Here is a 26636-nt window from a genome sequence, read left to right as displayed (position 1 = left end):
ACTTTTATGCTGCAAATTGAATTGGCTGTCATTTCTGGCCAAAAGACTTTTGCCCTAAATGATAAGAAATGTGTTGTTCTGGAGCAGAGTGACCGAGCTGATAAATGAACCTTTGCTTAGAAAATGTACGAAGTGACTTTTTGTCTAAAGGACACGTCTACAGTCTGGGTGAATATCCCCCAACCTCTCTCTCATGGAAGTATAAAATGTTTTGAAGGACACATTTTCTTAGTACGAGCACGTGAGGAAGTATAGTTTCTCAGTGGCTCGTACTCCTTGGAACTGACCAAGTACCAAGTTAGAATAAAACTCTCTGATGTAATGTAGAAGTGAATTGAATCGGGTTGGTCTAACTGTTAACTAAAGTAAGAATAAATGAAATAGAACCAAATAATATTGCAACAAATGGGGATTCTTAAGTTCATTGTACAAAGGTGAGAAGTGTATGGTGGATAATTAGGAAATAAATTGTTTCACAAGGAAGGACTTGTGTGGACATCAGTTTTATCAGTGTCGATAGGGTTTTTTGTAGGGTTTTATAATCAAATCGGACAAACGTTAAACTCTGTCTGAAATCAAATAGGATTCCACAATCGGCCAGTTAGAATCCTTCAGGAGGACAACGATCACAACAAGGTGGGTTAAAAAAATCTACATCAGTTCGGTGACAAGAACAAGCTGATTCGGTTTTGGTTCAGGTCCAAATCCAGATACGACCTATCGGTGGGATGTTCAGCCTGGCGGACGTTCCACCAACATCGTGTCATCAACTCGACCTGCCATGTGGGTTGTGAAAGAAAACGCAGTAAAAGATGTTTTTGTTCTCTTCCGGAGTTGTGTTGTTCCATGAATGTGGAGAGGAAACCCCGGAGAGAATAAATGGAGATTAATCGGAGGAACAAACTGAAGCGGGACTGCAAGGAGTTACAAAACAATGGGAACGAGCTGGTTGGAATCCAACCTGCTGCAAACGGCATGATCTTCAGCGAAGCCACCAAACTTGTGGTCAAGCTCAAAGAGACTGAGAGGATCAGGCTCATGGAAGAGATACATCAGCTACACCTGAGACGGAACTTCCTCATCCCGACAAAGGCAGGACTTGAATGGGAACAGGGAGTTCATAATACAACGAGGGAATGTGAGGTTTGGAATAAGGGAGTTCAGATTACAACGAGGGAATGTCAGGTTTGGAATAAGGGAGTTCAGATTATAATGAGGGAATGTCAGGTTTGGAACAAGGTGGTGGACCTTGAGCGCCCTTTGGAAATATGGGGGGGGGAGGACATATCTCAGACAGTGCGGGTGGGGCAGGAGTGTGGGGGCGAGGCTGGGGAGGAGACGTTAGAAGAAAGAAAGACCACCGACCTGCCTGCGCTGAGAGTGAGAGACCCAAAGACTCAGCTTTCACAGCGTGAAGCCGAGAAAGGTGAGAGGTGGGAGTTCCAGCCCAGAGAGGAGAGGAGTACTCCATCAGGCTGCGGATGAAAGCTTTTTTGTTGTCAGGAGCTCAGGTGTGTCAAGGAAATACTTTGAACGACAGAGGATCCCCAGTCGGCGATGTCATCAACTTGGCACATGTCATCAACTCCCCGTGGGGTGTGTAAGAGTGAGGATGACGTCATCGGTGAAGTTGTATCCCAGCCATAATTTATTTCATTTTTGTATCCACCGTGGATGATCGTAGGAGAGCAAACACACAGAAACGCACAAGGGGAGCATACACATGCAAATCCCAAGAAACAGCAGGATGACACTGACAAGATTGAACAAATTGTTTCACTCAAATGTTTCCTTCGCATGTTCAAAGTAATTTGGATACAATCAGAGTCAAGACAATCACATTTGGCAGCAGTGGTGCAAACATCAATACAATTTCCATGTGGATGTAAATTAACTCCAAAAATGAGAAATTACAACTCTGTACACACTTTGGCCAGGGTTTAGTAGCATGGCTTGACAGGTGCTCTGAGCTGGATGTGTTCAATAACAGAAAATAAAGCCAACATGAACAGGAAATAAATATTGGTTCACGAGCGCCAGTCAGAGTGACCACTATATTCGTTATGTCTGTGTGTCTGTCTGTCTGTTCAGAGCATAACTCCGTGGACTTTGATCCGATCTTGATGAAACTTGGTTATGTGTTCGATATCAATGTCTGGTTGTTTTCCTGGATGAGGGCGTGCTCCGCCCATTGTGGGTGAAGCCACGCTGAAAAAATAATCATTTTTAGGGGGTGGTCGGATTAAAAATCTGTCTTCTCCGAGGGAATTGACTGAATGGAATGGGTTCTTCGGTATTTGAATAGCAAAATGAATTATCTAAAACTCGTCGTTGTCCGATTTTTCATTTTCGTTCCAAGGTCAAGTACACAAGGTCAAAAACTTAGAAAATTGCGAATTTTGACATAAAAATCATCCGACCGCCCAAACTTTGAGAGGGAGGATGACAATATTTTTTAATTATAACTTGGTCAAAAATCATCACATTGTCTCATCCTTGACTTCTGAAACAATCGATATCGTCAAGTCCCGCTCGTAAGCCATTGTAATCTTCAGACTTGTTTATATTAAAAATACAAAAAACTTTTTTAAAACACTCGTACAAATAGTGCAGGATGCTGTCGGGCCACTCTTCAGAGTTTAGTGAAACAAGAAACACGGGTGAAATTACAGAACATTTCAATGGCACTAAAATTAACAAATAATAAAAAAATGATGTCGTTTCACATTCAAGTAGAATTCACAACCAGGGTCAGGGAGTCGACGGTGACATTTCACAGTCGAAAGGCCAAAAGAGAAACACCATAATGCACGATTTGGTCAAGCTTGCAGCATCTTCAGTGTTGTTCTTCATTCACTCCAGCCATCTGAAAGCAAAACAAAATGTTCAGAAAAGTGCCTGACAGGTATTGATAACCTGTGTGGGGTTATCTACACTCAAACCTACAAACCTGTGTGCGGATTTGGGAGGATGGTGATACGTGGTGGTTTGGTTGTTGCAGGTAAGACTTTCCGCACAGGTGCAAGAGTCATGTCACCTGTGGTGCCAGGTGCAAGAGCCGTGTCACCTATGGTGCCAGGTGCAAGAGTCGTGTCACCTGTGGTGCCAGGTGCAAGAGTCGTGTCACCTGTGGTGCCAGGTGCAAGAGTCGTGTCACCTGTGGTGCCAGGTGCAAGAGTCATCTCACCTGTGGAGCCAGGTGCAAGAGTCGTCTCACCTGTGGTGCCAGGTGCAAGAGTCGTCTCACCTGTGGTGCCAGGTGCAAGAATCGTCTCACCTAAGGTGCCAGGTGCAAGAGTCGTTTCACCTGTGGTGCCAGGTGCAAGAGTCGTCTCACCTGTGGTGCCAGGTGCAAGAGTCGTCTCACCTGTGGTGCCAGGTGCAAGAGTCGTTTCACCTGTGGTGCCAGGTGCAAGAGTCGTCTCACCTGTGGAGCCAGGTGCAAGAGTCGTCTCACCTGTGGTGCCAGGTGCAAGAGTCGTCTCACCTGTGGAGCCAGGTGCAAGAGTCGTCTCACCTGTGGTGCCAGGTGCAAGAGTCGTCTCACCTGTGGAGCCAGGTAACATGTTCAATTCTTGGACAAAATAGTAAAAGGATTAAAAGCTCCTGTTAGACATTTTACAAACTTCAATTCTCGCTTTTAAACCGAGGAAAAGTAAACATGATACCTTTCATTGTCGATGTCATACTGGGAGATTTCCTGGGAATGTCAGTCGGTGGTGCAGGTGCAAGCTTACCTTCACCTGTCGATGCACGTGTTGGAATAAATATCATGACAATGAACACAAACACAAATCTATCACCTTTACTTTTATGTCTGACTGGCAAATTCAACAGGGAGGGGATATTAGGGCGGGGGGGCGGTGTAGGAGGGCAAGGGGAACGAGGAAAGAGTGAGGAAAGAGGAGCTAAAAAGTTGGGGGAGAGCATGAAGGGGGAAGGAGTTAGGAAAGGGGGCGGGGTGGAGGAAGCGAGGAAAGGGGGGGAGAAGAGCGAGGCCTCACCACACGTCACTATACACTCCGGGTGATTCAAAACGTAGGAGAGAGGGAGGGAAAGGAGGTGTTCTGGACATGCGTTTGATAGGTGGACTTGAGGGAAAGCGGGGTTCGGAGGGGGGGGAGGCAGTGTAAGAGCAAGTGAAGGAAGTGTGAGGTGAGGGGGGTAAGCAGCACAGCAGGGTATTCCGATCATAATAAAACACATCCAAACAGCAAGGTTTTCTTTGTAACCGCCGTGTTCTCTATAAAACCACGAGAGGGCATTTCAATATTAAATCCCAAGCCCATACCATCAACCTCGAAAAGGACTGCCGGCATGCATGTCTCACCCCCCCCACCCCCAACCCAATACACGTTCCTCAAACCTCATCACAGCTGGTATGAACAAGCAGTCCTCACAGTAAGCGTGCACCTGCACCGGTAATCAGCTTATGAAATAACCTCAACCAATGAATGCACAGCAACTTTACCACAATCAATCTCATCGGCTCCGTTGTTGCAATCTTCGTCCCCATCACACAGCCAAGCCTTTGGTACGCACTGATTTGTCACCGCACCACCACATGCAAACTCCCCACGTAGGCAGGTCGTATTGTCTGAAACAAAAGCATTGTGAGGCATCGCCATCACAACTATTGAAGCAAGCCGGACACACACACACACACACAAGACAGACACAGACACAAGATTGTATGCTCCACACAAGATTGTATGCTCCACACAAGATTGTATTGCATGCTCCACACAAGAAAGACACAGACACACACAAGACAGACACACACACTGTTTTGTTTTTGTAATGAAGGGAAAAAACAACAAAAAACCAGGCCGATGAGCTCAAAGATAGCACCAACAAAGAGATCATGTTAATGTGCTTTACGAAAAATATGGGATAATTAAACTCCATATTAGAATATAAAACAGTACTTGAACTCACTACACGTTGCAAGAGCTTCATCAGATCGGTCAGTGCAGTCCACCTCTCCATCACAAATAATTTTTTTCGGTAAGCATTTACCTCCACCACAAACAAAATCAAAAAGCGTGCAGGATTGAGAAGCTGGATAATCCACCACAAAAAGGAAACAATAAAAAGATCAATCAGAGATTGCACACCCTCACCAGGACTTGTGTTGTGTGGTGTGTGTGTGATAGTGTGTTACATAGTTAATAGATGTAATTAGAACTACCATTTAATAAACTGCTGGCAGTGATTACGCACTGAGGTCAACGATTGACCGTATCCTTGCTCTTCGTGTCCTCACCAAACGCAGACGAGAGTTTCGGTAGGGGCTACTTGCAGCCAATGTTGATCTCTGGAAAGCGTTTGATTCAGTGAATCGGGATGTCCTCTGGAGGATTCTTGGTCTTCGTGGGGTACCACCAAAACTGATCGATCTGATGTCTGAACTCCACTCTGAAACTGAGAGTGCTGTGAAGTGTGGTGGTACCATCTCTGACTTATTTACAGTTGTGACTGGAGTTCGTCAGGGGTGTGTACTTGCCCCCACACTTTTCAGCACTTGTATGGACTGGATTTTAGGGAGGATGTCGGAAAGATCAAGCTGCGGTGCATCGTTTGGGAATGTCAAGATCTCGGACCTTGATTTCGCAGATGATGCAGTCATCTTTGCGGAGACTTTTGACATCCTTTTGGGGGCCCTCGAGGTGCTGAATGAGGAGTCGGAGCCGCTGGGATTACGGGATTCTTGGGTCAAAACTAAGATCCAGGCTTTCAATGACATCTTGGATGCTGCTGTCCTGTCTGTCTGCTTGTGGTGAGGATGTTGAGATCGTGGAGAGATTCACTTACCTCGGCAGTGATATGCATGTCTCTGCTGGCTGTGAGTCAGAGGTCAATAGACGTCTGGGTCGGGCCTGGGGAGTCATGGATTCAGTGGATCATGGGGTGTGGCGCTGCCGGTACCTGTGCAGGAGGACGAAAGTCCGAGATTTCAGGTCCTTGGTGCTTCCAGTCTTGCTTTATGGATACAAGACTTGGACTCTGACCAAGGATCTGAGACGGAGACTTAATTCCTTTGGTACCAGGTCTCTTCGGAGAATCCTTGGCAATCGCTGGTCAGATTTTGTGTCCAACGAGCGGTTGCTGAGAGAGACTCGGATGAGATTTGTTACCTGCATGGTCTGTGAGCGTCAGTTGCGGCTGTATGGACATGTGGCTCGTTTTCTTGACGCTGATCCTGCTCAACAGATTCTCTCAGCGAGGGAGTCTCGTGAGTGGAGGAGGCCAATGGGCCGACCACGTGCCTCGTGGTTGCAGCAGGTTGACCAGCATCTCAAGGAGATGGGGATGGGCCTGGCATCTGCCTGCGGGAAGGCCAGACGGAGGCCCCTGGAGTACCGGCAGAAAGTGGACGCAGCGACGCGCAGTTCTGGCACATGCTTCCAACCTGACCTGACCTGGCAGTGATGACCGGACACCAATCCGGGTTCCAAGTCAGGTACCAATCCAGGTTCCAAGCCATGCCGCGTTGATGGGACACCTGATCCTGATCCATGACCTTTTCTTTTATTACTATTCAATTTAATATGGAATGAGATTAAAATAAATCAATTAAAATGGAAGACCAAATTGGTGCAGTCCTTCATTGCAGTAATCAGAATCCAATCCAATCCATCGTGATCATACTCTGCAGAGAGAATCAGTGCTGCCAAAGCAGTCTCCTGTCCTTGACGGGTCACCACTCCAACACAGGATACTTGAACAGCTCAATCATCCCAACAAGCTGGTACTCAGGTTGCTGACCTCAGAAGGATGACAGGCTGAATCCATCCCAGCTGGTATTAATTGAACAGCCAAGCAGGATTTGAACTTTGGACTCGAGGGTCCCAAACCCACCAATCTAACTATTAAATCAACAAAAGGCATACATTGCAATCGTAAGCAATTTATCGATGGACGTGTGATAAGGGTGCATCTGATGTTCACACAGTATGTAATTAATACATGTATCGACATATGGCGTCACAGATGGCTTCACGTATTGACTGAGTCGTAAGGGTCTCATGGGTCCTCGGAGTCTTCGAGGTCTTTGGGGTCAACAAGGTCTTATTGGTCTGAAATGGTCGTTTTGGTTTTGGGCTATTTAAGGGTCTTCAGGCTCTTCATGGTCTTTAAGGGTGGTCTTCATTGGTCTTCATTCCGCTCGACTCGAATGGCGGCCGCCTCGCCCACCGGAACGGACAATTCTGTCGTGACCCTCTCGGACCAACGCCGGGAGCTAGTCATGGGTGGGGGTTTAACCTCACCACGATCGTGCCAATTGCCCACCCGCGCAGGATAGGGTCGCTCGCCAAATTCGATCTACCTCAGTCCCTGCGCGAATGGTCGACCGGGCGATCGCACCTCTCCGCAGGTCGACTCCGGACACGGGCCGCTTAAGCGGTCCATTCCGTGCTACAGTGATAACCAAGCGGTGTTATCGTCGGCCTCGACGGTTCCGATTACTTATCGGGCGTATTAAGCCCACTACGAACCCTTTACGTGAAGCAGGATGGAGAGTCAATTAAAGAAAAGACGAAGCGAAACGGGAAAACAGGTCACACAATGCACATTTATTACGCGACACACGGAAAGCACACATATACAGCCAAACAGTCAGAATGCACCTTTTGCAGTAAAACAAAAGAAACAATGACGCAGAGTTAAAACCGAATACGCGTACACACGGCAACACTTATACAGTTCTATTTTACAAGACACGGCGCCAACACACATTTACTCAAAAGCAAAGGAAAGAAGCCACCCTCATAGACAAGGGGTCAGACGGGCCTGTAGGCCAATATGTGCGCGGGACCTGAAGGAGCGGCCAGGTCCGCGAGACCAGGTGGATCCTACCCGCATCCTCATGACGCGTTGGCGGACGAGCCGCAGATATAGCCGCGTGGCTATGCCCCGACTCCGTGCTCCTTCGCGGGTTTTGTTGGCACGACATTTGGAGTGGGGTGGGAACGGCGCCCCCTTTGTTGCACTATCTCAGCGCGGGGGAAAAGGGGGAATTGTTGATGCCCTGGGGGAGGGAGAATGGCTGGCTGGCTTGGATCCCTCGACGAGCGATCTCCCACCGCGACCTCGTCGCCGACCGCCGTCCTTCTCACCTCGGACCCGAGCTCCTTGGCCTCTTCCCACAACTCTCCTCAGCCGACTGCAGAACCCAACTCAATGCCTTCGCCACCCGACTCCCCTCTCTGCCACACTCTCCCGCTGCCACACTCTGCCGCTGCCACGCTCTGCCGCTGCCACGCTCTGCTCTCCAACCAAAAACTGACTCTTCCCGATTCGCCTTTCGCTCACCGTTTTATAGGCCGGCTGGAGGAACAATATGCAAATTTCCGGATCAGAATGACCTCGGGGGCGGAGCCACGCTCGCCAATTGGACGGAGGAAAAGTGGGCATGAACCTCCCCTGATCCTAGAATTTGCATATATGGATTTCACACAGATGCGCCTGGAGGCGGGGCCAAGCCGCTCCGCGCTTGCTAATTGGATGGATCAGAAGTGAGCGTGTCGCGGTCTTGATCTGAATTCTCCCTCGGAAAGTCCGCTATTTGCACTCGCGGCTCGGTGCGGCTCTTGAACGAGCCCAAGACAGCCCGACGCTCAGTGTTCACAGGTGGTGCGGGAATGGCCGTAGAAGGAGAGAGGTGTGGGTGGTGGAGGGTTTATCGGTGGTGGTTTGATGGTTATGGCGGTTGAGACGTGGTTGATTCAAAATAAAGATAGAACAGAAAAACAGCTATCTCAAATCATCGCAGCCCGAATGGATCACATAAATTCCCTCTAAACAACGGGTTTGGGGCTAACTACACATGTACTTAGAGTTATCTCACCTACGGGCCCTTCATGGTGTTTTGCGAATTTCCACAGCCGTAACAATATATATATATATATATATATATATATATATATATATATATATATATATATATATATATATATATATATATATATATATATATATATATATATATATATATATATATATATATATATATATATATACATATATATATATATATATATATATACACACACATATATATATATATATATATATATATATATATATACACACATATATATATATATATATATATATATATATATATATATATATATATATATATATATATATATATATATGTACTGGCAGGATACCCGTCAAAGATGGGTAATGTCACTGAAATGAAGGTATGTGTTTGATGTGGGTTACTCACAGATTCAGTGGAGTCAATTTCGTTATGAGAGGGTGTCTTCAGTCGTCGACTGGAGCACATTTTTAAAAACAACATTCCTCGTTTTATTGTCTGAGACATGGACATGCAGCCTGCATCTTTATCCAACTCTTGATGCTGCAACGTAAAACATCCCATGGGAGAAAACAGATGGACATAGATCTCGTCCGATGATTTTGACCGACTGTCCTTGTGCTTTGTTTATTATCATGGCAAAGCAAGATCGTATGGGAAATTGTAGTCGGCGGAACTGGACCAGTGGGTCACTGTCTGATGGTATTAGCGGTATCCTTGGAATTAACGCATGTTTTCCTGTTGACGGTCCATTAATGAGGACTACCTCAATCACATTTGGCCTCATTCGGTACACTGTGCAGCGGGTGCCATTCGTAATATTGTTACGAATTTGGAAGCCTTTTGCACACAGACAGTCAGCAGTCCCACAGTTCAGTTATTTCGTTAAGTATATGTGGATAGTTAGAATGCCTCCCTTATGTCTCACGGGTTAATTTCATGTGTGCGCTGCGAGTTTCTTTTTCGTTAGTTTTCTACATCACTTCACTTCACACCACGGTGCCATTACGCACGTGTTTGAGGCCATGGACATAGGCGGGGGTGAGATCACCTCAGGGCCGACTCCGCCCCAGCAAGATGGAATGTTCCCTTCGTCCAACCGGGGGTGAGATCACCTCAGGGCCGACCGCGCCCCAGCCAGATGGAATGGAGGTGAGTTACCTCAGAGCGGATCCTTCCAACCGCTCGGGGGGGGGTTGGGGGGGAGGGATAAGAAAGGTCGCGAGCTGTATCCAGGGTGGTTGGTTGGTCGTCGTGTGTCTGGTCTTGGTCCTGGTTTTTTTCGGGGTACCTTGGTGGTCGGTGGTCGTGTTGGTGCTCGTGGTGGTGGTGGTTGTCGTGGCAGAGGTGTTCCGTGGTGCTCGTGTCGTCGTTCGTCGCTGCCAGGATCATGGGCTCTTTGGATTCCGGGTCGTGAGTTCGAGTCCCACCGTGCTGGGTTGGAGTAGGTGAAACCGCACGAGGCGGCCAGGTACCCGGCCAGACTCTGACCTTCAGCTCGCCTTCCATCCCGAGCTAAAGGGCCGAGTAAAAACCCACGAGGTCCATTTCTTTTTGGGTGTGTGTGTCTGTCTGTTGCCAGTCTGTTAAGTAGAAATCGTTTAAGTGATTGCCTTTGTAAATTTGCCGACATCATATTCTGTGGTTAAGTCTGCTCTGTGTTTCCCTCCCTCTTACAATTGTAAATAAATAACTGTTAAATGTTCCAGTTCGTTGTCTGTACTTTATTTCATTGACCCAGTATGGTTCGGGCTTGAGAATTAGGGAGGCCGATTGTGCCGTAAATTGTCATTTGGACCGGCGCGGCTTTGGTAATTTCCGCTTGGTTACGCCGGAGCCGAGTCGGTAACAGCAACTCGGTTCGGACAAAGCCGGCCGAGGGTGTGGTTTCCCCGGTAGCTAGACCGTGCGGATACTTAGGTAAATTGGAATCAGACAAAAACACCCCAACCGTGCGGTCGAAATATTGGCGTCCACGGTCCATTAAGCAACCCGTCGACTTCGGAGTTGTCTGGAGTGACGACATTCAATTCCAGTGTTCGAGGGAGACGGCCCAACTGCTCAGTCTGGCAGTCGTCCTCGCCACCGAACCCAGCACCACAACAATATTGGGTGCATCCAATGAACGTAGAACCATAACTGGGCATCCCACTTTCAGCTTCAGTTTGTGTGGCAGTATCCCTGATATTTCGATGGAATTTAGGAATTCCACAGGGAACTGCACCGCCTCCTCAGGAGTGAGTGTACTATTGATGGAATTGTAGTTTTTGGCATGTTGCCACCTGGAAACCAATAGAAGTAATTAGTCATGAGCGTTTGAATCAACGGATTTTAGTTCTTGGATTACGGGCTAAAATATCCTCTAAAGCAAATAACATTGATTTTTGTTTTCTGGTTTTAAAAATGTTTTGTCTGCTTCAAACCCCGAAGCTCATTTTCACTCCAGAATTTCACGAAAGATAAGCATCAGTTCACCACAAAAATTACATTAAGCCACCTTCCAGATAGTAAAGTTAATACCTGCCAAATATCCGGAGTTACGATGTGATTTGTTGCCGTAAATTGTCACCAAAATGTGGCGTTTCTATATTATTGTATAGACGAGCCGAAACCCCGTCACAGACGGATTCCGTTCCATGAGCCCAATATGACAACCAGTGGCGGCTCTTGTAAGAGCCGGATCCCAGTCAATGTACTCCATGGCCTCACCTAATGAGGCCTACAAAACGTCCTTGTACACGACATTTTTGGTGTACACTACTCCTTGTGAAGAAGTCCCCTGATTTGTGCACGTGTCTACTTTGACGTACAAACACCGCGTCAAAACTTCTCAGGTCACAGTACCGAGAAAAACGTGACGTGACTGCTCGGAGGAGCACAAAATTGGTCCTTCAGTATTAATATATGGATAGAAGATACAATGTTTCTTGTTGCATTTTTTGTGTCAAAATCACATTCTGAGGTAGTCAGCATGTGCAGAAAAGGGTTTAACATTGCAGACGCTATTTTCGAGGAGTGGAATTACACCTCTCAGCGGTGACGGTCTGTCGACGACAGACGTCATGGCGTCCTTACGCCTCTCAGCGGTGACGTCACACGTCGCCATGTAAACGAATGTAAAACGAAAAGTGTTTATTCTGCTTCAGAGTTGAAGTTTGACTATTGCCACTATGTGCGATGCACTCTTACAGGTACGAAGTTTCTTTCAGTCCAGGTCACAGTACCGAGAAAAACGTGACGCGACCGCTTGGAGGAGCACAAAATTGGTCCTTCAGTATTAATATATAGATGGCGACCAAATCACGTGACCGATGACGTCATTTTTTTTTTCTGTGGAGCATTTTAGTTCTGTGCAGAGAAAAACACAAAAGTTCTGTGCGGACAAACAAACAGACAGACAAACAGACCCAAATGCAATTCCCTAACGTTCAGCAAGAGGATAACAATCAAAACTGGGTTTCATCTCAACCACAAAACAAAGTTTCCTTCAGTGAAGGTTACTCACGGCAGTCTTCTTCATCACTTCCATCACCACAGTCAGATAGGCCGTCACAACGCCAGGATGCAGTCACACAGTCCCCACTTTGGCATTGGAAGTGGGTCTCATTACAAGAAAAATCTACACAAAGGTCAAAGTTCATGTTTCAACCGTTAACGTCCAATTAAAATATTCCATCAAGATGGAAAACTCCATAAAAATCTGCAGAGGATGTGTGTGTGTGTGTGTGTGTGTGTGTGTGTGTGTGTGTGTGTGTGTGTGTGTGTGTGTGTGTGTGTGTGTGTGTGTGTGTGTGTTTATGTGTATGTGTGTGTGTGTATGTGTTTAAGTGTATGTGTGTGTGTGTGTATGTGTGTGTATTTATGTGTATGTGAGTGTGTGTGTGTGTGTGTGTGTGTGTGTATGTATGTGTGTTTATGTGTATGTGTGTGTGTGTCTGTGTATATGTGTGTGTGTGTGTGTGTGTGTGTGTGTGTGTGTGTGTGTGTGTGTGTGTTTATGTGTATGTGAGTGTGTTCGGGTGATCAAGGTCATTAGCAATAAGAATCCGAACTCGCACAACCAGAACCACTCTCGTCCCACGTGGGTGTAGGAAGAATTCAGCTCACACCCGTACAGCATGACACACCACAAGCACATGGAATGACGGAACTCACTGAAACCAAAGACAAAAACCAGGTTGATTGCAAAAGAGAAATATCCCAACCACATTATTCGGGAAAACATCCCTTGTGCTGGAAGGAGACAATGAGAGGCCACAGATCCACTCAAGAGAACAAGGGAGAAGATGCTCGATAAAACCCGAAACCTGAGATTCAACAAGAAAGAAAAAAATAATCTCCTCACAGATTCAACGAGAACAAAAAAATAATCTCCTCACAGATTCAACGAGAACGAAAAAAATAATCTCACAGTTTCAATGAGAACGGAAAAATCTCCTCACAGATTCAACGAGAACAAAAAATAATCTCCTCACAGGTTGAACAAGAACGAAAAAAAATCCTCACAGATTCAACGAGAACGGAAAAATAATCTCCTCACAGGTTCAACGAGAACGGAAAAATAATCTCCTCACAGATTCAACAAGAACGAAAAAATAATCTCCTCACAGATTCAACAAGAACGGAAAAATAATCTCCTCACAGATTCAACGAGTACGAAAAGACAATCTCCTCACAGATTCAACGAGAACGAAAAAATAATCTCCTCACAGATTCAACAAGAACGAAAAAATAATCTCCTCATAGATTCATCGAATGAAAAAATAATCTCACAGATTCGACGAGAACAAAAAAACTCTCAGATTCATCGAGGATGAAACAATAACTCATTGATTCAACGAGAACAAAAAATCTCCTTACAGATTCAACTAGAACAAAAAATAATCTCACAGATTCAACGAGATTAAAAAAAATCCTCACAGATTCAACGAGAATGAAAAAATAATCTCCTCACAGATTCAACGAGAACAAAGAATAATCTCCACACAGATTCAACAAGAACGAAAAAATAATCTCCTCACAGATTCAACGAGAACGAAAAAACAATCTCCTCACAGATAAAACGATAACGGAAAAATAATCTCCTCAGAGATTCAACGAGAACGAAAAAAATAATCTCACAGATTCAATGAGAACGAAAAAATAATCTCCTCACAGATTCAACGAGAACAAAAAATCTCATAGATTCATCGAGAATGAAAAAATAATGTCCTCACTGATTCAACGAGAACAAAAACAACCTCACAGATTCAACGAGAATTAAAAAAATAATCTCCTCATTGATTGAACGAGAACAAAAAAAAATCTCCTGACAGATTCAACTAGAACAAAAAATAATCTCCTTACAGATTCAACGAGAACAAAAAAAATCCTCACAAATTCCACGAGAATGAAAAAAATAATGTCCTCACAGATTCAATGAGAACTAAAAAAATAATCTCACAGATTCAACGAAAAACGAAAAAATAATCTCCTCACAGATTCATCGAGAACAAAAAAAAATCTCCAAGATACATCGACAATGAAAAAATAATCTCCTCACAGATTCAACAAGAACAAAAAATCTCCTCACAGATTCAACGAGTGTGAAAAAGTAATCTCACAGACTCAACGAGAATGAAAAATAACCTCCTCACAGATGCAACAAGAACGAAAAAGCCTCCTCACAGATCCAACGAGAACAAAAATAATCTCCTCACAGATTCAATTAGAACACAATAATCTCCTCACAGATTCAACGAGAACGACAAAATAATCTAAAAGATTCAATGACAACGAAAAAATAATCTCCTAACGGATTCAACGAGAACGAAAAATTAATCTCCTCACAGATTCAACGAGAACAAAAAAATAACCTCCTCATTGATTCAACGAGAACAAAAAAAAATCTCCTTACAGATTAAACGAGAGCAAAAACTAATCTCAGACTCAACGAGAACAAAAAAAATCGCCTCAAAGATTCAACGAAAATGAAAAAGTAATCTCACAGATTCAACGACAATGAAAAAATTATCTCCTCACAGATTCAACGAGAACAAACAAAAAATCTCCTCACAGATCCAACGAGAATGGAAAAATAATCTCCTCACAGACTAAACGAGAGCGAAAAAAATAACCTCCTCACAGATTCAACGAGAACGAAAAAATAACCTCCTCACATATTCAACGGGAAGAAAAAATAATCTCCTCACAGATTCAACGAGAACGACAAAATAATCTCAAAGATTCAATGAGAACCAAAAAATAATCTCCTCACAGATTCAACAAGAAAGAAAAAAATCTCCACAGATTCAACGAGAACGAAAAAATAATCTCCTCACAGATTCAATGAGAACTAAAAAATAATCCCACAGATTCAACAAGAAAGAAAAAACAATCTCCTCACAGATTCAACGAGGACGAAAAAAAACACCGAAAACACAACGCGCTGGACAAGACCAATCGAGCTGAAGCAAACGATACTGCAACTGCACTGTTCCTGATTGGTCAAAGGACACCACATGTGTTGTGTGGGCCATGTTATGCATGAGGATTTCAGCAAACAGGACTGGACCAATCATGTTCGTGATCATCCTGTTCTCCCAACTCAAACCTACAAACCTGTGTGGGGAATTGGGAGGATTGTGGTACGTGGTGGCTTGGGTGTTACAGGTACGACTTTTCGCACAGGTGCAAGAGTCGTCTCACCTGTGGAGCCAGGTGCAAGAGTCGTCTCACCCGTGGTGCCAGGTGCAAGAGTCGTCTCACCTGTGAATCAAATAGTAAAGGGATTAAAAGCTCCTGTTAGACATTTTACAAACTTCAATTCGAGCTTTTCAACCGAGGAAAAGTAAACATGATACCTTTCATTGTCGAAGTCATGCCGGGAGTTTTCCTGGGAATGTCAGTCGGTGGTGCAGGTGCAAGCTTACCTTCACCTGTCGATGCACATGTTGGAATAAATATGAGATCATGACAATGAACCAAACACAATTCATGGTCTCCATTATGGGGGAAAGCAGGATTGTGGAATCTATCACCTTAACTTTTATGTCTGACTGACAAATTCAACCCGAAGGGGATATTAGGGGCGGGGGGCGGTGTAGGACAAGGGGAACGAGGAAGGGGTGAGGAAAGAGGAGCTAGAAAGTTGGGGGAGAGCAAGATGGGAGTTAGGAAGGGGGAGGGCGGAGGAGCGCGAGGAAAGGGGGGGGAGGCGAGCGAGGCCTCAGCACACGTCACTATACACTCTGGGGGGTCTCATAAAACGGAGGAGAGAGGGAGGGGAAGGAGGTGTTCTGGACATGCGTTTGATAGGGGGACTTGAGGGAAAGCGGGCTTGGGAGGGGGGAGGGAGGCAGTGTAAGAGCAAGTGAAGGAAGTGTGAGGGGAGGGGTGGGGCACAGCAGGGTATTCCGATCATGATAAAACACATCCAAACAGCAACGTTTTCTTTCTAACCGCCGTGTAATATATAAAACCACGAGAGGGCATTTAAATATTAAATCCCAAGCCCATACCATCCACCTAGAAAAGGACTGCCGGCATGCATGTCTTACCCACCCCCCCCCCCAATACACGTTCCTCAAACCTCCTCACAGCTGGTATGAACAAGCAGTCCTCACAGTAAGTGTGCACCTGCACTACTAATCAGCTTATGAAATAACCTAAACCAATGAATGCACAGCATCTTTACCACAATCAATCTCATCGGCTCCGTTGTTGCAATCTTCGTCCCCATCACACAGCCAAGCCTTTGGTACGCACTGATTTGTCATCGTACCACCACATGCAATCTCCCCAGATAGGCAGGTCGTATTGTCTGAAATAAAAGCATTGTGAGGCATCGCCATCACAACTATTGAAGCAAGACAGACAAACACACCCACACACACAAGACAGACACAGACACAAGCTTGTATGCTCCACACAAGATTGCATTGTATGCTCCACACAAGACAGATACAGACACACACAAGACAGACACAGACACACACAAGACAGACACAGACACACACACTCTTTTGTTTTTGGAATGAAGGGAAAAAAACAACAAAACACCAGGCCGATGAGCTCAAAAATTGTCATAGCTCCAACAAAGAGATCTTGTTAATATGCTTAACGAAAAATATGGGTTAAGTAAACTCCATATTAGAATATAAAACAGTACTTGAACTCACTACAGGTTGCGAGAGCTTCATCAGAGTGGTCAGTGCAGTCCACCTCTCCATCACAAATAATTTTTTTAGTTAAGCATTTACCTCCACCACAAACAAAATCAAAAAGCGTGCAGGATTGAGAAGCTGCATAATCCACCACAAAAAGGAAACAAGAAATAGATCAATCAGAGATTGCACACCCTCACCAAGACTTGTGTTGTGTGGTGTTTGTGTGCTGGTGTGTTACATAGTTAAAAGATGTAATTAGAACTACCGTTTAATAAACTGCTGGCAGTGATGACCAGACACCAAGCCGGGTACCAAGTCAGGTACCAATCCAGGTTCCAAGCCGTGCCGCTTTGATGGGACACCTGACCCTGACCCATGACGTTTTCTTTTATAACCATTCAATTTAATATGGATTGAGATTAAAATAAATCAATTAAAATGGAAGACCAAATCGGTACAGTCCTTCATTGCAGCAATCAGAATCCAATCCAATCCATTGTGAAAATACTCTGCAGAGAGAATCAGTGCTGCCAAAGCAGTCTCCTGTCCTTGACGGGTCACCAATCCAACACAGGATACTTCAACAGCTCAATCATCCCAACAAGCTGGTACTCAGGTTGCTGACCTCAGAAGGATGACAGGCTGAATCAACCCCAGCTGGAATTAATTGAACTGCCAAGCAGGATTTGAACTTCGGACTCGAGGGTCCCAAACCCACCAATCTAACTATTAAGTCAACAACAGGCATACATTGCAATAGTACGCAATTTATCGATGTCCGTGTGATCAGGGTGCAACTGATGTTCACACAGTATGTAATTAATACACGTATCGACACGTGGCTTCACAGATGGCTTCACGTATGGACCGAGTCGTAAGGGTCTCATGGGCTCCTGAGAGTTTTCGAGGTCTTACGGGGTCTTTGGGGTCAACAAGGTCTTGGAGGTCTGAAATGGTCGTTTTGGTTTTGGGTTATTTAAGGGTCTTTAGGCTCTTCATGGTCTTTAAGGGTGTTCGTGGTCTTTGGGTTCTTTAGGGTCTTTTAAGGTTGAGGTGGTGGATGAAATTACCGAGGACAATCCCTGGATCAGACTTGGTCTGTGTGTTAAATGTGGTGGTTGTCAGCCCAGCGGTCTTTGCAAAAACGTGAACATAGAGACAGACGACAAATTTTATTTTTGAGATGGCACTTTGAACCTCAACAGAAATAACAAGTAAGAACATTCCAATGGACATCTTGTGTGTTTTATATCCAGTCTGCCACCCTGCCTTGCTCTTCACAAACTGGCAACCCATTTCGTGCCAACTTCTTGAATTGTTGACGTATTTTCTCTTGTGGAGAAATAGCTCGTTGTTCCATATCAAAAGTATTGAAGCAAAAAGGAAAGATGAAGTTCTCAGGAGGAACCTGGATCGGATTAACATTTCAGACTCTACTCCTCTGCCCTCAAACCCATCCAAGCACAGCCAAGTGACCTTCCTTCAAATCAACAAACTGACAAATAAAAAAGATCAATAAATTTAATTATCCTGGCTGCCAGACCATGCGTCCGATCAAGTTGAAATTTAAAACATGTGTTCCCCATCACTGCTGGATCACATTTGTGAAGTTTCACATTACTTATTAGGCAGTTGCAGAGAAAACATTACTTAATCTATTTCTTCAATCCAATATGGCTGCCAAACCATGTGACCGATGACGTCATGTGTGCAAAAATCTGTTCAGCCACTTCAAAGATTTTTGAAGGTTTACATATACTAGTACATGCCCGTACGTACGTACCCGTACGTACGTGGCCGTAGGTGCGTGGCCATGTATGTGCAAAAAAACTTTTAAAAAACTTTCAAACCGCGTGCCAGAAACAACAAACACACAGGCCGTTCCTTTGCTCTCGCGTGCCTGTACGTGCGTGGCCGTACGTGCAAACCAAAAAAAAACAAACTTTCAAACAACCACACAGGCCGTTCCTTCACTCTCGTAAACGACGAGTGGATTGGGGCATTGTGTTTATCGATAAATGCGCATAAGAAATCGAGAAATTATGAGAATACAGTAAGTCCAATCCGGAAGTCCGTACGTTGTAAACCGTGATGGGAACGCGGCTGAGGATCTCTTCCCCAACGGCCACGCCTACGCAGCAACGTGTTCTGTCATTGGTAACTAAATGGCGCATCGGCCACGCCTACGCAGCTCCGTGTTCTGTTCATTGGTAAGTAAATGGCGCATTGGCCACGCCTACGCAGCTCCGTGTTCTGTCATTGGTAAGTAAATGGCGCATTGGCCACGCCTACGCAGAAACGTGTCCTGTCATTGGTAACTAAATGGCGCATCGGCCACGCCTACGCAGCAACGTGTTCTGTCATTATTTTGGTAAATAAATGGCCATAACTTGGGAAGCACTTGCCCGATTAATATCAACCTTGAAAAGGCACATACTCAGGTCCCCAGCAATAAAGCTGGCAAGTTTCAATTAGATCGGACCAGTGGTTGTCGAGAAACAGTGGTCACAGACACACACACACACACACACACACACACACACACACACACACACACACACACACTGCTGGAATTATAGATATATACATATATATATATATATATATATATATATATATATATATATATATATATATATATATATATATATATATATATATACACACACACACACACATACTGGCAGGATACCAGTCAAAGACGGGTAATGTCACTGAAATGAAAGTATGTGTTCGATGTGGGTTACTCACAGATTCAGTGGAGTCAATTTCGTTATGAGAGGGTGTCTTCAGTCGTCTACTGTAGCACATTTTTAAAAACAACATTCCTCGTTTTGTTGTCTGGGGCATGGACATGCAGCCTGCATCTTCATCCAACTCTTGATGCCGCAAGGTAAAACATCCCGTGGGAGAAAACAGATGGACGTAGATGTCGTCCGACGATTTTGAACGACTGTCCTTGTGCTTTGTTTATTGTCATGGCAAAGCAAGATCGTATGGGAAATTGTAGTCGGCAGAACTGGAACAGCAGGTCACTGTCTGATGGTATAAGCGGTATCCTTGGAATTAATGCGTTTTCCTGCTGACGGTCCATTAATGAGGACTACCTCAATCACATTTGGCCTCATTCGGTACACTGTGCAGCGGGTGCCATTCGTAATATTGTTACGAATTTGGAAGCCTTTTGCACACAGACAGTCAGCAGTCCCACAGTTCAGTTATTTCGTTAAGTATATGTGGATAGTTAGAATGCCTCCCCTATGTCTCACGGGTTAATTTCATGTGTGCGCTGCGAGTTTCTTTTTAGTTAGTTTTCTTCATCACTTCACTTCACACCACGGCACCATAACGCACGTGTTTGAGGCCATGGACATAGGCGGGGGTGAGATCACCTCAGGGCCGACTCCGCCCCAGCAAGATGGAATGTTCCCTTCGTCCAACCGGGGTGAGATCACCTCAGGGCCGACCCGCCCCAGCCAGATGGAATGTTCGCCTCGTCCAATGAGAGGAGGACACCGATCGCCCGACGCTTTCCGACCAATCCGGAGGTGAGTTACCTCAGAGCGGATCCCTCCAACTGTCCGGGGTGGGGTGGGGTTGGAGGGATAAGAAAGGTCGCGCGAGACCGCGCGGCTACTTAGGTAAATTGGAATCAGACAAAAATACCCCAACCGCGCGGTCGAAATATTGACGTCCATGGTCCATTAAGCGACCCGTCGACTTCGGAGTTGTACGGAGTGACGACCTTCAATTCCGGTGTTCGGTGGGAGACGGCCCAACTGCTCCGTCCTCGCCAGCGAACCCGGCACTACAACAATATTGGATGCATCCAATGCACGGAGAACCATGACTGGGCATCCCACTTTCAGCTTCAGTTTGTGTGGCAGTATCCCTGATATTTCGATGGAATTTAGGAATTCCACAGGGAACTGCACCGCCTCCTCAGGAGTGAGTGTACTATTGATGGAATTGTAGTTTTTGGCATGTTGCCACCTGGAAACCAATAGAAGTAATTAGCAATGAGCGTTTGAATCAAAGGATTTTAGTTCTTGGATTACGAGCTAAAATATCCTGTAGTGTAAAGCAAATAACAATGATTTTTGTTTTCTGGTTTTAAAAATGTTTTGTCTGCTTCAGACCCCGAAGCTCATTTTCACCCCTGAATTTCACGAAAGATAAGCATCAGTTCACCACAAAAATTACATTAAGCCCCTTTCCAGAGAGTAAAGTTAATACCTGCCAAATGTCCGGAGTTACGATGTGATTGGCGCCGCAAATTGTCACCAAAATTTCGCGTTTCTATATTATTGTATAGATGGCGACCAAATCACGTGAACGATGACGTCATCATTTTTTTTTCTGTGGACCATTTTCGTTCTGTACAGAGAAAAACACTAAAGTTCTGTGCGGACAAACAAAGACAGACAAACGGACCCAAATGCAATTCCCTATCGTTCAGCGAGAGGGTAACAATCAAAACTGGGTTTCATCTAAACCACAAAACAAAGTTTCCTTCAGTGAAGGTCTACTCACCGCAATTTATTTCATCACTTCCATCACCACAGTCATATAGGCCGTCACAACGCCAGGATGCAGTCACACAGTCCCCACTTTGACATTGGAATTGGGTCTTCTCATCACAAGAAAAATCTAGACAAAGGTCAAAGTTCATGTTTCAGCTTTTGACGTCCAATTAAAATATTCCATCAAGATGTAAAACTCCATCAAAATCTGCAGATGATGTGTGTGTGTGTGTGTGTGTGTGTGTGTGTGTGTGTGTGTGTGTGTGTGTGTGTGTGTGTGTGTGTGTGTGTGTGTGTGTGTGTGTGTGTGTGTGTGTGTGTGTGTGTGTGTGTGTGTGTGCGTGTGTGTGGATGTGTATGTGTGTGAGTGTGTGTGTATGTGTGTATGTGTGTGAGTGTATGTGTGTGTGTGTGTGAGAATGTGTGTGGGTATGTGTGTATGTGTATGTGTGTGAGGGTGGGTGTGAGAGTGTGTCTGTGTGAGGAGGTGTGTGTCTGTCTGTGTGAGGGTGTGTGTGTGTGTGTGTGTGTGTGTGTGTGTGTGTTTATGTGTATGTGAGTGTGTTCGGGTGATCAAGGTCATTAGCAATAAGAATCCGAACTCGCACAACCAGAACCACTCTCGTCCCATGTGGGTGTAGGAAGAATTCAGCGCACACCCGTACAGCATGACACACCACAAGCACATGGAATGACGGAACTCACTGAAACCCAAGACAAAAACCAGGTTGATTGCAAAAGAGAAATATCCCAACCACATTATTTGGGAAAACATCCCTTGTGCTGGAAGGAGACAATGAGAGGCCACAGATCCACTCAAGAGAACAACGGTGAAGATGCTCGAGAAAACCCGAAACTTGAGATTCAACAAGAACCAAAAAAGATAATCTCCTCACAATTTGAACAAAAACGAAAAATAAAATCTCCTCACAGATTCAACAAGAACGAAAAAACAATCTCCTCAATGATTCAACGAGAACGGAAAAGTAATCTCACAGATTCAACGAGAATGAAAAAATAATCTCCTCACAGATTCAAGGAGAACGAAAAAAAATCTCACAGATTCAACGAGAACAAAAAAATAATCTCCTCACAGATTCAACGAGAACAAAAAAATAATCTCATACATTCAACGAGAACAAAAAAATAATCTCCTCACAGATTCAAGGAGAACGAAAAAAAAATCTCACAGATTCAATGAGAACGAAAAAAAAATGTCCTCACAGATTCAACGAGAACAAAAATAATCTCATAGATTTAACGAGAACGAAAAAGCAATCTCCTCACAGATTCAACAAGAACGAAAAAATAATCTCCTCACAGAATCAAGGAGAACGGAAAAAAAAATCTCACATTCAACGATAACGAAAAAATAATCTCCTCACAGATTCAACGAGAACAAAAAAATAATCTCCTCATATATAGATTCATCGAGAATGAAAAAATAATCTCCTCACAGATTCAACGAGAACAAAAAAATAATCTCCTCACAGATTCAACGAGAACAACAAATAATCTCCTCACAGATTCAATGAGAACGAAAAAATAATCTCATAGATTCATCGAGAATGAAAAAATTATCTCCTCATAGATTCAACGAGAACAAAAAAAAAACCTCAGATTCAACGAGAACGAAAAAAAACTCCTCACAAATTCAACAAGAACGACAAAATAATCTCAAAGATTTAACGAGAACGAAAAAATAATCTCCTGATAGATTCAACGATAAAGAAAAAAATCTCCTCACAGATTCAACGAGAACGAAAAAATAATATCCTCACAGATTCAACGAGAACGAAAAAATAATCTCCTAACAGGTTCAACGAGAACGAAAAAAAATGTCACAGATTCAACGAGAACGAAAAATTAATCTCCTCACAGATTCAACGAGAACAAAAAAATAATCTCATACATTCAACGAGAACAAAAAAATAATCTCCTCACAGATTCAAGGAGAACGAAAAAAAAATCTCACAGATTCAATGAGAACGAAAAAAAATGTCCTCACAGATTCAACGAGAACAAAAATAATCTTATAGATTCAACGAGAACGAAAAAGCAATCTCCTCACAGATTCAACAAGAACGAAAAAATAATCTCACAGAATCAAGGAGAACGGAAAAAAAATCTCACATTCAACGAGAACGAAAAAATAATCTCCTCACAGATTCAACGAGAACAAAAAAAGAATCTCCTCATATATAGATTCATCGAGAATGAAAAAATAATCTCCTCACAGATTCAACGAGAACAAAAAAAATCTCCTCACAGATTCAACGAGAACAACAAATAATCTCCTCACAGATTCAATGAGAACAAAAAAAAATCTCATAGATTCATCGAGAATGAAAAAATTATCTCCTCATAGATTCAACGAGAACAAAAAAAAAACCTCAGATTCAACGAGAACGAAAAAAAACTCCTCACAAATTCAACAAGAACGACAAAATAATCTCAAAGATTTAACGAGAACGAAAAAATAATCTCCTGATAGATTCAACGATAAAGAAAAAAATCTCCTCACAGATTCAACGAGAACGAAAAAATAATCTCCTCACAGATTCAAGGAGAACGAAAAAAAATCTCACAGATTCAACGAGAACAAAAAAATAATCTCCTCACAGATTCAACGAGAACAAAAAAATAATCTCATACATTCAACGAGAACAAAAAAATAATCTCCTCACAGATTCAAGGAGAACGAAAAAAAAATCTCACAGATTCAATGAGAACGAAAAAAAAATGTCCTCACAGATTCAACGAGAACAAAAATAATCTCATAGATTTAACGAGAACGAAAAAGCAATCTCCTCACAGATTCAACAAGAACGAAAAAATAATCTCCTCACAGAATCAAGGAGAACGGAAAAAAAAATCTCACATTCAACGATAACGAAAAAATAATCTCCTCACAGATTCAACGAGAACAAAAAAATAATCTCCTCATATATAGATTCATCGAGAATGAAAAAATAATCTCCTCACAGATTCAACGAGAACAAAAAATAATCTCCTCACAGATTCAACGAGAACAACAAATAATCTCCTCACAGATTCAATGAGAACAAAAAAAAATCTCATAGATTCATCGAGAATGAAAAAATAATCTCCTCATAGATTCAACGAGAACAAAAAAAAAACCTCAGATTCATCGAGAACGAAAAAAAACTCCTCACAAATTCAACAAGAACGACAAAATAATCTCAAAGATTTAACGAGAACGAAAAAATAATCTCCTGATAGATTCAACGATAAAGAAAAAAAATCTCCTCACAGGTTCAACGAGAACGAAAAAAAATGTCACAGATTCAACAAGAACGAAAAATTAATCTCCTCACAGATTCAACGAGAACAAAAAAATAACCTCCTCAAAGATTCAATGAGAATGAAAAAAATAATCTCCTCACAGAATCAATGAGAGCTAAAAAAATATTCTCCTCCCAGATTCAGCGAGAACAGAAAAATAATATCCTCACAGATTCAAAGAGAAAGAAAAAATAATCTCATTTATTCAACGAGAACAAAAAAATCTCCTTACAGATTCAACGGCAACAAAAACAATGTCCTCACAGATTCAATGAGAACAAAAAAATCTCACAGTTTCAACGAGAATGAAAAAAAATCTACTCACAGACTCAACGAGAATGAAAAATAATCTCCTCACAGATTGAACGAGAAAGAAAAATATATCCTCACAGATTCAACGAGAACGGAAAAATAATATCCTCACAGATCCAAAGAGAACGAAAAACTCCTCACAGATTCAATGAGAGCTAAAAAAATAATCTCCTCACAGATTCAACGAGAACGAAAAAAACCCCAGAAAACACAACGAGCGGGACAAGACCAATCGAGCTGAAGCAAACGACACTGTAACTGCACTGCTACTGATTGGTCAAAGGACACCACGTGTGTTGTGTGGGCCATGTTATGCATGAGGATTTCAGCAAACACGACTGGACCAATCATGTTTGTGATCATCCTGTTCTCCCAACTCAAACCTACAAACCTGTGTGGGGAATTGGGAGGATTGTGGTACGTGGTGGCTTGGGTGTTACAGGAACGACTTTCCACATAGGTGCAAGAGTCGTCTCACCTGTTGAGCCAGGTGCAAGAGTCGTCTCACCCGTGGTGCCAGGTGCAAGAGTCGTCTCACCTGTGAATCAAATAGTAAAGGGATAAAAAGCTCCTGTTGGACATTTTACAAACTTCAATTCGAGCTTTTAAACCGAGGAAAAGTAAACTAGATACCTTTCATTGTCGATGTCATGCCGGGAGTTTTCCTGGGGATGTTAGTAGGTGGTGCAGGTGCAAGCTCACCCACACCTGTCGATGCACATTTTGGAATAAATATGAGATCATGACAATGAAAACAAACACAATTCATGGTCTCCATTAAGGGGGGAAGCGAGGAAGGGATGGAGGAGAGCGAGGCCTCACCAAAGTCACTATACACTCTGGGAGTCTCATAAAACGGAGGAGAGAGGGAAGTAGTGGGGAGGGAAGGGGGTGTTCTGGATATGCGTTTGATCGGGGGACTTCAGGAAAGCGGGGGTGGGGGGGCAGTGGGAATGATTCCCCAATGCCAACATTAGTCCAAAATTGAGTGAAATTGGGAACATTAAAACATCATGTTCAAACAGGTTACACGAAACAACGCCCGTACACCGCCCAGAGACGTCCGTGAGGAGGAAGGGGGGGGCTTTTGGAGGGGGTAAGCGTGAGGGAAGGGGAACGGAAGGAAGGATGTTTCCCTTCAATCGTTGAAAAATTCTCACCAGTATTTGTGCCTTTATTTAATTTCCACACATACAATAACCTCTGGAATCTATTGTTAACCTGAGAGACGAATTGTGGAATTGATCCGAGCAGCAGCTCCGACTGATTTAAAAAAAAAACTTTCATTTGTCCAATTCGTACATTCTTTGACCCCTGTTCCTCTCCTCGACCCCCAGAGAGTTGTCTGGTGGTGGAGGGGACTTGGGAGGGGGATAGCATGAGGAGAAAAGAAGGCAGTGTGAGAGGAGGGAAGGGAAGGCAGAGAGGGAAAGGAAGGCAGAGAGGGAAGGGAAGTGTGGACAGAAAGAGAGGAGGAAAGGTAATGCAGTGAGAGGAGAAGGGAAAAGAAGGCAGAGA

At 43.8% G+C, this 26636-nt stretch overlaps 1 protein-coding gene across 1 annotated transcript; it reads right to left on the bottom strand.

The window, feature by feature from the left end:
* Positions 1–1630: 1630 nt before the first annotated feature.
* LOC147007318 (uncharacterized) lies at positions 1631–25659 on the bottom strand. The gene is made up of 11 exons (XM_085867356.1): positions 25597–25659; positions 21511–21627; positions 16990–17112; positions 16506–16631; positions 15673–15747; positions 15431–15577; positions 12336–12449; positions 4472–4597; positions 3669–3743; positions 2951–3547; positions 1631–2866 (listed from the first exon to the last, which is right to left on the bottom strand). Exons 4-11 carry the CDS (start codon positions 16585–16587, stop codon positions 2850–2852), a joined length of 1233 nt encoding a protein of 410 aa, XP_085723482.1. The 5' UTR covers positions 16588–16631; positions 16990–17112; positions 21511–21627; positions 25597–25659; the 3' UTR covers positions 1631–2849.
* Positions 25660–26636: the final 977 nt, after the last annotated feature.

The sequence above is a fragment of the Eptatretus burgeri genome, unplaced genomic scaffold, assembly GCF_056783735.1.
Source record: "Eptatretus burgeri isolate ZD-2024b unplaced genomic scaffold, Ebu_testis_v1 Ebu_testis_scaffold_311, whole genome shotgun sequence".
Lineage (NCBI taxonomy): Eukaryota > Metazoa > Chordata > Myxini > Myxiniformes > Myxinidae > Eptatretus > Eptatretus burgeri.
This window is presented reverse-complemented; position numbering and strand designations above follow the sequence as displayed.